The 10,865-nt window shown below is 34.1% G+C and overlaps 1 protein-coding gene across 1 annotated transcript; it reads left to right on the forward strand.

Moving 5' to 3' along the window:
• Positions 1–4,639: 4,639 nt before the first annotated feature.
• Positions 4,640–6,521, forward strand: LOC118755192 (protein sax-3-like; the record flags this gene model as incomplete). Its single annotated transcript, XM_036490044.1, has 3 exons — positions 4,640–5,577; positions 5,644–5,763; positions 6,089–6,521. Coding segments are annotated over 3 exons (1,491 nt in total), but the record flags the coding sequence as incomplete, so codon positions are not given.
• Positions 6,522–10,865: the final 4,344 nt, after the last annotated feature.

A 10,865-nucleotide genomic window follows, 5' to 3' on the forward strand; every position in this document is an offset into this window, starting at 1 on the left:
CTTAATTAAAATATAAAACAATTTCAAAGGAAACTGATTTTTTTTTTAATTCAAAGGCAAACCATCTAAAGTGACTTAAGCTATTTTAATTGAACGGCACAGATATAATGACGAAAGTTTAGTTTGTCGAATCGGTATCGGGTACCGAATTGGAAGTATTGGGTACCGAAATTTTTTTCAACCGAGAATTCAGCACATCACTACTCAGAATGTCGCCTGAATAATTTTAATGACCTTTGTTAACGTGGAGCTATTTGTGAACCAAATGAAATAAATAATATAAAAAAAAACTTTTTAATATACAACGCTTTTATAAATGGACTAAAAAGTAGAAAATAATATTTCTCAGTCCCATAGAATTTGTTTTGATAACTTTTGATTTTGAAATTTTAGCAAAGTCATTATAAACAATCTATGAAATTGAAAATGAGAAACGTAGAGCATGCAATACAAAGCATTCGATTTAATTGACAATAGTCAAACTACATAACGTAGACCTAAAATTTCTACAGCGAAAGTAGAACTTTGAAATCGATTTTAAGCGGTCGTTATTCATATACCCACATACATACATACATATATTACTTTTCATATCAATTCAAGTGTATTACATGCGCCCCACGCTTTTCATTTTCAATTTCATAGATTGTTTATAATGACTTTTGCTAAAATTTCAAAATCAAAAGTTATCAAAACAAATTCTATGGGACTGAGAAATATTATTTTCTACTTTTTAGTCCATTTATAAAAGCGTTGTATATTAAAAAGTTTTTTTATATTATTTATTTTCTACTTTTTAGTCCTGTCTGAATAAAATTTTGCAATAGATATTAAAATAATTCAACGATATTAAAAGAAAGGTGCACACACATGCATTTACATATGTATGTACATACAAACGAGCACCAATTCATTTTATTTAAAGAAATGGCGTGTCGTCTATTTCCGCTGTAGCAAACGTAGTACATAGGGCGACATCTAGATGTCATCTACCTCGCCCTATTCACTACAGCTGTCGCCCTATGCACTATGCTTTTTTTATAGGAACTTTTCAAAGCTTTGCTTTGGTGTCGGACACACAACATTGAAAGTTTCTGGACTCACAACATTGCAAGTTGATAAAAGCGTTGTAAAAAGTGGCGCATTTTAGGAGCTGGTGTAGTTTTCGTACTAATCTCAATGAATAAATAGTACCAAAATGTTAAAGGTAGAATTTTGATTTGAAAGAAATACTGGTGGAATAACAAATACACCAAAACGTTCTTTTTTATTCAATCTAATCAGATTTGTACCAAAATCCATAAATTTACACCAATTTATTAACCAGTGTGCTACTTGAGTTGCCGCCAAAAAGCAGCTGGACTGCCAAGTGCGGTTTCTATACCTTCGTTAATAATACTTATATGTGAATATATCAATAAATAGTTATTAAAAACCAAACAAACGGTTTAAATTACCAGTTTACTTGCTAAAATCAAGAAAATCAGGAAATTTCTAGTGCAACTCGCACAAAACCTATTTTTTATTAAGGTATAACTTCTTGAGCGGTCAGACCTAAAGCTCGGGGTTTTCAGACATTTATTTGTAGGTTCTGAGGAATAAAATTACAGGTATTAAACAAATGTGCCAGATACCAAATGCAATGAAAATGTCTGCTTACAACTGTAACTGAATTTCGCGTATTTTATAAAAAAAAACGTGAATTTTCTTGTGGTAGTCGTTGAGCGGTACTTATTTTACATTTATGGGTATAAAATATACTTCTTCAGTTCTTCAGAAGAAGAATCCTAGGTTAAAGGACAATGTGCTACTTGTCATTTTTTCGTACTGCGTAGCTCTGAACGTATTTGTGGTAGAGTACTGGAACTTGGTATGGGGTTATATGAAATCAATACTATACTTCGGAAAATAGCCCGTGGCACCTGCCATACAGATTTAATTTTTTATACTACCACCTGTTAAAGAATTAACTTCAATTCAAAGTATTTTATAAGTTAAAATTGATGTCGATCGAGTCGTTATATCCCAGAAATGGGACTTATAGGAAAAAAAGTGTCATAAGGGGTTTTGGGGACAACCCATGATCTACAATTTTATCTCACCTATTTTTATGACAAACCTTACGGTTTAGCTCAAAAATTGTAAACATCAATTTATGTGACCTTTGACCTTGAATAACTTTTTTTTTACAGATCTGAGATCGATGAGCATTTTTCACGTTTCACATTCGTACCAATTTTCAGCTTTATGCGAGATACTGCAACCTTGGAAATCTAACTTGACCGGGCTAATAGAAAACAATTTTGAAAATATGGTTTAAATAGAGTAGCAAAAAGCCTCAAGAGATTTTCCCATAAAAATTTTAGAATGAATTTAGAGTTTGCCAATAAAAATTGTAAAAATGGAATTTTAGTTTCTCCAATCATATGTTTCTACAAAAATGTTGCCTTCTCATTTCCATCTTCTTAGTATTTGCGCGTAGAGGGCAAAGAGAAGGTAACATTTTTCGGAAGAAACGAAAACGCCAATAGTCATCTTTTACTCAATGTAATCTCTTTTCATTTGGTGGCACAATAGTTTTATTACACTAGATTCGTTTGTTTTGGCAAGTATAACATTTTCACGGATTAATTTTAAAATTTTAAATTATCTTAAATTATTAAGGTAAAACTTTCACATATGTGGGTTTAAAAAAACAATATATATACATATATATATATATATATATATTTTAATTTAATTTCATTAAAAAAACTTACACATATTCTTTCTTTTTTTAATTTAGCTTTTTTATTGAATTTTTAACAAGAAACATTTTTGTTAATTTATTTTAATGTTTAGAAACTTGTCTTTTAATTTAATTTTTTGTCTGGTTTGATTACATTTTCTTTTAATTTTAAGATCTTATTTAAAATAAATCTGTTTAATTTTGTTAAATTTTTAGAAACTTGTTTTATGTATTTTATAAATTATAATTTTTCCCCTTTTTTAATTAAACTTAATTTTAAGAAACTTATTTTATGTACATATTTTACATATGTATATTTTTTTTTCTTTTAAATAAATTTAATTTAAAAAAAAAATTTTTTTTTTTGTATTTAATTTAATTTATAGAACTTACACATTTTCTTCCTTGTTTTAATTTAGCTTTTTTATTTAATTTTTAAAAAGAAAAATTTTTGTTTATTTGTTTAAAATTTTTAAAAATTTATATTTTAATTTAATTTTACGTCTTGTTTAATTACATTTTCTTTTAATTTTAAGATCTTATTAAAAAAACTTTACTTTGTACGTTTAATTTTTAGAAACTTGTTTTATGTATTTTATAAATTATAACTTTTTTCCTTTTTTAATTTAATTTAATTTTAAGAAACTTATTTTATGTACATATTTTACATATGTATACTTTTTTTCTTTTAAATACATTTAATTTTAAGAAAAGAATTATAATTTTTTTAATTTAATTTAATTTTAAGAACTAACTTATCTTTTTTCTTTTTGTTAATTTAATAATTTTTTCCTTTTTAATTTGATTAAAATTTTAGAAAGAAACATTTTTTTAATTTCATTTAATTTTTAGAAGCATTTTTTATTTTTTTTTCTTAATAATTTCATTTTTTGTAAATGTTATAATTTTGTTTTAAAAGTTTTTTTTTTAATTTTATTCAAGTTTAAGGAACTTATCTATTTTTAAATTTTTTTATTTTTATTTACTTTTGTGTTTTTTTTTTTAATTTTTTTCTATTGTTTTTTTTATTTTTATTTTTTATTAATTATCGTTTAGTTTTTAGATATTGTTATAAAAAGAAAGATACTTTGTTTTAATTTCGGTTGATTTTAATAAACTTATTTTATATATTTTTTAATTTAATTTTTATTTTTAATTAAATTTTCTTTCAATTTTTGATTTTTATTTTTTTTTTAACAAAAATATTTTATTAATTTACTTAATTATTTAGAGCATATTTTATACTTTTTTAATTTTATTTTTTTTAACAAATTTTCATTTATTTTTTAGATTTTGTTGTTTTAAAAAGAAGAATGGTAAACTTATTGCTAAAAGACAAACTTAATATCGCTAAGACCGACCTCCTCTTTTAATTCATTTGTTCAACAATGTCCTGATGCCTATGGTTCCAGTGTGCCAATACTGAGTTAGCTCGGGGACTTTACTAGACTTTCTGGGAGGAAGCAAAATTAGTTCATGGTTGATTTTACAGGCGTATTTAAGGTGGAGAGCTTGATGATGTAGTAATGAGACTACTAATAATAAAAGTACATCACAACAACTGAGACTCGGGACCGATTACGGGTTTACGTATAAATTCGAAATGGTCGTCGATTATTGCTACGCCACTAAGAAAATTTCAATGCAATTGCAAATGTTCAACTAGAACACTGAAATAAACACCCTTTAGTTCATTGGCACCCACACCAACGGCAACATAAAAATTAATTACCTGACCGCACTTCGGCGCCATTTCAAAAACAGAAGAACACAAAGCAAGCATTGCTCAATGATTTGCAATAATATTTACTGCTAATAATAACTTATTTGCTTTACTCTCCTCTTCTACATACTACCTAATATTTCTCATGCACATCAACTTATTTTTTATTTACCCACTCTCCCCAACAGCGCCACCAAAGTTCAACATTCGCCCCAAAAATCAACTCGTCGAAGTCGGTGATGAAGTGCTCTTCGAATGTCAAGCTAACGGCTATCCAAAACCCACCCTCTACTGGTCAGTGGAGGGCAACAGTTCGCTGCTATTGCCCGGCTACAAAGATGGACGCATTGAGGTCACACTAACACCCGAAGGTCGCTCTGTGTTGTCGATATTGCGTTTCGCACGCAAAGATTCAGGCAAAGTGGTCGTTTGCAATGCGCTAAATGCGGTTGGCAGCGTCAGCAGTCGTACCGTTGTTACTGTGGACACACAATTTGAGCTGCCACCACCGATAATTGAGTTGGGTCCCGTCAATCAAACACTGCCGGTGAAATCGATTGTAACGCTGCCGTGTCGCACCAGCGGTACGCCAACACCGCAAGTCTCGTGGTACCTGGATGGCATACCTATCGATGTGAATGAGCATGAGCGGCGTAATCTCTCCGAAACAGGCACACTTACAATAGCCGATCTCCAGCGAAATGAGGATGAGGGCATATACACTTGTGTGGCTAGCAATCGAAATGGGAAATCATCGTTGAGCGGTTATCTACGCTTGGATACGCCCACTAATCCGAATATTAAATTCTATCGCGCGCCGGAACTTTCTACGCACCCAGGTCCGCCGGGTAAGCCGCAGGTGGTGGAGAAGACCGAAGACACAGTCACATTGTCGTGGACGCGCAGCAATAAGGTTGGCGCATCGAGCTTGGTTGGCTATGTCGTCGAGATGTTTGGCAAGAATGAGACAGACGGCTGGGTGGCGGTGGGTGCGCGCATACAGAATACAACTTTCATACAGGTGGGGCTCGTGACGGGCGTGAACTACTTTTTTGTGATACGCGCTGAGAACTCGCACGGTTTGTCGCTACCCAGTCCGATGTCGGAGCCGATCAATGTGGGCATGGTAAAAGCCGGAATAGTGAGTGCAATATGCGAAGCTAATAGTTTTGGTATTTTCTTTTTTTCGCAGCGTTTCTTCAATAGCGGCTTGGATTTGAGTGAGTCGCGTGCCAGCCTGCTATCCGGCGATGTGGTGGAACTAATTAACGCGAGCATTGTGGATTCGACAAGCATGAAATTGACGTGGCAGGTTAGTGCTAAGGATCCTTGCATTTGCTGGTATCGCTTTTTTTTCCGTCGCCTTAATGCAAGGATGTCAATGTCAATGTAGCTGCGAAGCATGACAAGGCAATCAAGCGGCGCACAATGTCTTCAATTGTCCTGTGAAAGGCGAACCAATTTGCACGGCAACTGCCTGTAGGTGGTCGAAAGCGAAATAGAGTGCCGACCGATTTAAATTACAAATTTTTCTTTTGCTTCTTTGGCTCTTTACTTTCTTTCTTTCGAGCGCTTGTTCCCTAATTTTTTTTTTGTTTGTCGCTTTATATCCCTATTTCTTTCTTTTATCTTCACAGATAATCAACGGCAAATACGTGGAAGGCTTTTATATCTACGCGCGTCAATTGCCAAATCCACCAACTACCACCACGTCAGCGGCGAGTAGCAGCTCAAATGCCAATCCATTGCTAGGCCCACGTAGCGGCAGCTCATCGTCGTCGTCGTCGTCGCTGTCATCGTCAGCTGACGCTGCGACGGCCTTATTGATTTCGGCGAAGCCAAATATTGCCGCTGCCAGACGTGATGCGGCCGCCAATAATGCTGGCTCATCCACCGCTACCGCTGCCACCACATATCGCATGCTAACGATCCTGAACGGCGGCGGCGCCTCATCTTGCACGCTAAGTGGCCTGGCGCAATATACGCTGTATGAATTTTTCATTGTACCCTTTTACAAGTCTGTCGAGGGAAAGCCATCGAATTCGCGTATTGCGCGCACACTGGAGGATGGTGAGTACTCAAACGAAATTTAAATATTTTCATATGTGTATGTATACTTGTATGTAAATAGTTATAAACAAGGATGCAAGGCATTTTGAAGTTTAAATCATGTGAGTGATTCAATAGGCGTATTGTTGACTTTTCATTATTAATTCAAAAAAATTCAAGTATGTTTTAAAATACTATAAGGAGAAGTGGGTACGCCGAAAATAAATTGTTTGCAGTGATCTATAACTTAGTCAAAGCTGGTAAGAACTGCTATGTACCTGAATTTAGGTCATTTCCTATTAAGTCGAAATTTTCCTTTAAAACATTTGACGATATAGATGACATGATTCTTTGAAAGTTAAAAAATTGTCAAGGTTGCCATTCTTTAGATTAATTTTCATCATTTCGCTTGAGTACTATGAAGTATGCAATCAGCCCCAAATTTATGACCCTACTACAGCAAGCACATCATACATACTTAAGCTACAATAGCCCTAGTTTCGAGCGGAACATCAATTTACTTGATAAAATTAAGCGGAAGACAATTTCCTACCACGATGTTTTCGGGACGGATGATTTGCAAAGATTAACGGGCTTCACGATGCAGGAAGACTGTGTGACAAAGTATTCTTTCTTTTGGCTTAAAGCATCCCAAGATATCGATATGTACATCGCGAGTCTGGAAACTTATCTACCGGTGCACAGTGGTTCAAAATTGGCACTTTGTGTTCACAGTTCACTGGAGCCTTCACTTTTCACCAGACTTGATTAATTATTTCTTTAATGAAAGCTAATAAAATTTGCAATTTTGAAAAAAAATCGATTCTCCTATTGCAGTTATAAAAATGTTACATAATAAAAACCCGTCTAAAACAATTGTAAGGTTCTCCAAAAATTAAGAAAAAATTTGAAATTTTATACAAAAAATTGTCTCAAAAATTAATTTTTTTTAATGGCTTTTATAAAAAAAAAAATGGGTATGCAGTTTTATAGATCATTAAATTTTAGCGCAATGAAGTTCAAGTTGCAAGTGGCTAAGAGTTCGGGTTGATTTTTTATTAATATTTATAGCAAACGCTTTTGTTTCGCATCACCATGCGCATGTGCTGGAAATGCCAGCGAAAAAAGTAAATGATATTAAAAATTAAAGCGACCTCATAGCCACTTGCAACTTGAACTTCATTATACTAAAATTTAATGATCTATAAAACTGCCTACTCAAAATTTTTCTAGTAACTCCATTTTTTTTTTAATTTTAGTGAAAATTTTTTTTTTAACTTTAAAATTTTTCATGTGAAATTCCTTCTTCATTTTGGGGTAGCCCTGCAATTGATTTCTACTAGTTTTTATTATGTAACATTTATTGACTGGAACAGGAGAGCCGATTTTCTTCAAAATTGCTACTTCTGCAATTAGTACTAAAAAATTTAATACGAATAAAAAAAAATACAAAAATTGGTCTCGTATTTCTTATTAGCTTCCTTAAAAAAAATTATCAAATTTAGTGAAAAATGAAGGCTCCAGTGAATTGTGAACAAAAAATGCAAATTTTGAACCACTGTGCGGCGATCGCTAGTATACACGGCTTACAATTGGACGCCAAGATTAGGTTAGGTTAGAAAGGCGTATATGAAGTGAGCATACTTCCCATTATGAAGCAAGTCTTCCCATTATGAATGCGCTCTCTTAGTACCACGAGAAGGCGCCTCCCTCTAACTGGGATTATTATATTGCCTGCATTGCTGATCCTTGTCTAGCCAACTCTACGGTTATTTCATTTCCTTCAGTATGGCTATGTCTTATGGCAATTTATTGTTCCACCTTTAAGCCATCATTTTAGAAGGTAACACCGTATGCCTCCGTCCCATTCTTCTCTAATTCAAAATCATATACGAATCTTAATCAGCCCTGATCCTATCTCATAGCCCTGTTTTCAGTTCGCTAAACTGAAGAACTAAATGTCAGTTTGTGGATAGATGTTCACCGGCGTATAACTTTGCATGCAGCTTTAAGGTCTTCTTTTCTATCAGATGTAGTTAGGATGAGAAACGACCTCAACCGTGGTGAAATTGTCACATCCAGTACACCGATGGCTTCAAGATCCAATAGCAGACTAAAAGAAGCGGGCCTATGGAAATGCAACTCTGTCTTTCAAGCAGAGGCTTACGTTATAGAAATGCGTAAAACAGTATTTATTTATGAAAAACAAATGCATCTATGTTCATACAGCGGGGTAGCACTTTTCTCGTTGCCTTTAATCTAGCAGAAAATTTGTTACTGCTGCTTGTGTAACCCAGGGAAAAAGCTATAAGTGCTTCTTGGGTGTTTACAGAACGATATTTCTGAAATAGTGCAGGGCTCTTTTAGATCCATTTCGGGGCCAGTTCAGCATTGGTTTAAGATCATTTCGGGACCTGTTGTGGACAATTTCGGGATAATTACGGGCTTGTTTCGGGTTCGTTTGGAACTTACTTGTTCAGGAATATTTTAGAACCATTTTGAGACTAACAAGAGACCATTTTGGACTTTTTCGACTATTTCTGGTCCAGTTCAGTACTATTTCGTGCTCATTTCGGGCCTAGTTCGGAATTATTTCAGGACCATTTTGCGACCTGTTAGGGACGATTTCGGAACCATTTCGGATCTATTTTAGGATCGTTTCGGGACTAGACCTGGGCCATTTAGGCTATTTAGGGCCTAGTTCGGGTTCATTTCTGGAATAATTGAAGACCACCTCTGGATTAGTTGAGAACTATTTCACGACCATTAGGTACCTGGTTCATGACTATGCGAACAACATTTCGGAACTATTTTGTTCGGGATCATTTTTGGAACTAATTCAGATATATTACAGGACTATTTCGTGATCCTTTTGGGATAATTAAGGGACTATTTAAGAATCACCATGGGGTAGTTCGAAACTTTCGTGACAAGTTATACTGATGAAGCCTTGAAATATTCCTGAAGTGGTTATGAAAAATTCGTTTAATGGAGCCGACAAAATGAATACAATGAATCTAAATTAATTTCCAGCCCAACCTATTAACATACATATGTATCTATGCTAAACTGAAACAAGAAAGTTCGCCAAAGCAATTTGAAATGTCTCAAAGAAGCACTTATTATAATCACAGCAGCATTTTCATTTCTATCTGTAGAAGCCATACATTCCGCTATAGTCCAGTGACTGGGTCATTTAAAGCAAAAAGCGATCACCGGCGCTCGACAAACCGTTGGCTTTCTATTAGCCCTTTCGATTAGTATACATATAGCTGGTTTTGTAGCCTTCATAAATTAATGAAGTGCATTACCCTTTTCAATTATACTATAAAACAAGTAAGAAAGTCTAAGTTCGGGCGGAGCCGAACATTAAATACCCGGCGCAAGTATTAAATATATGTTTTCCACCCTTCCGAAAGCTACCGCTACATGATAAGCCGGGGTGTATACATTTTAAGTAAATTAGCGTCCTTAAATTTCGAAATATTGAAATTTCAAGCATATCTGAAATTTACCGTTATATGAAAAGCGGCCTCAATTTTAGTCCGATTTCAACAATTTTCAACGGTTTGCTTTTATGTGGCAAGCACAATAACCATACCGAGCTTGGTACAAATTGCTAGAACGGTTAGCGAGATACATATATGTGATCACAAGTGGGCGGTGCTGTGCCCATTTTCCAAAATTTTGTCATAAACGTATTTCTTGGTAAAGAATTGTTGCAACCATCAATTTTGAATAAATTAGCTTCAATATTTACTGATTTGTCGGAGATTTTGTATTTCTCGAAATTACCGTTATATGGGCTGTGGGCGTGGTTATTGTCCGATTTTAGAAATTTTCGGCCATTTGGTATGTTGTACCAGGACCAACAACTGTGCCAAGTTTGGAAGAAATTGGTGTAGCGGTTACCAAGATATACACCAGTAACCATAAGTGGGCGTGGCTACGCCCATTTGCCAACATTTTGTAATATTCTTATTTTTCGTCTAAAACTCATTTCAAATACCAATTTTGAGTGAATTATCTTCAGTAGTTACTAAAATATGCAAGTTTTCGTTTTTCTGAAAATTACCGTTATATGGGAGGTAGGCGTGGTTATTGTCCGATTTTTAGAATTTTCAGCCATTTAGTATGCTGTACTAAGGCCAACAACTGTGCCGAGTTTGGAAGAAATTGGTGTAGCGGTTACCAAGATATACACATGTAACCATAAGTGGGCGTGGCTACGCCCATTTTCCAAAAATTTATAAAATTCATGTTTTCCGTCTGAAACTCATTGTAGGTATCAATTTTGAGTGAATTATCTTCAGTAGTTACTAAAATATCGCAGTTTTCGTATTTCTTAAAATTACCGTTATATGG

This window comes from Rhagoletis pomonella, unplaced genomic scaffold (genome assembly GCF_013731165.1).
Source record: "Rhagoletis pomonella isolate Grant_MI unplaced genomic scaffold, Rhpom_1.0 Rhpom_scaffold_05591, whole genome shotgun sequence".
NCBI lineage: Eukaryota > Metazoa > Arthropoda > Insecta > Diptera > Tephritidae > Rhagoletis > Rhagoletis pomonella.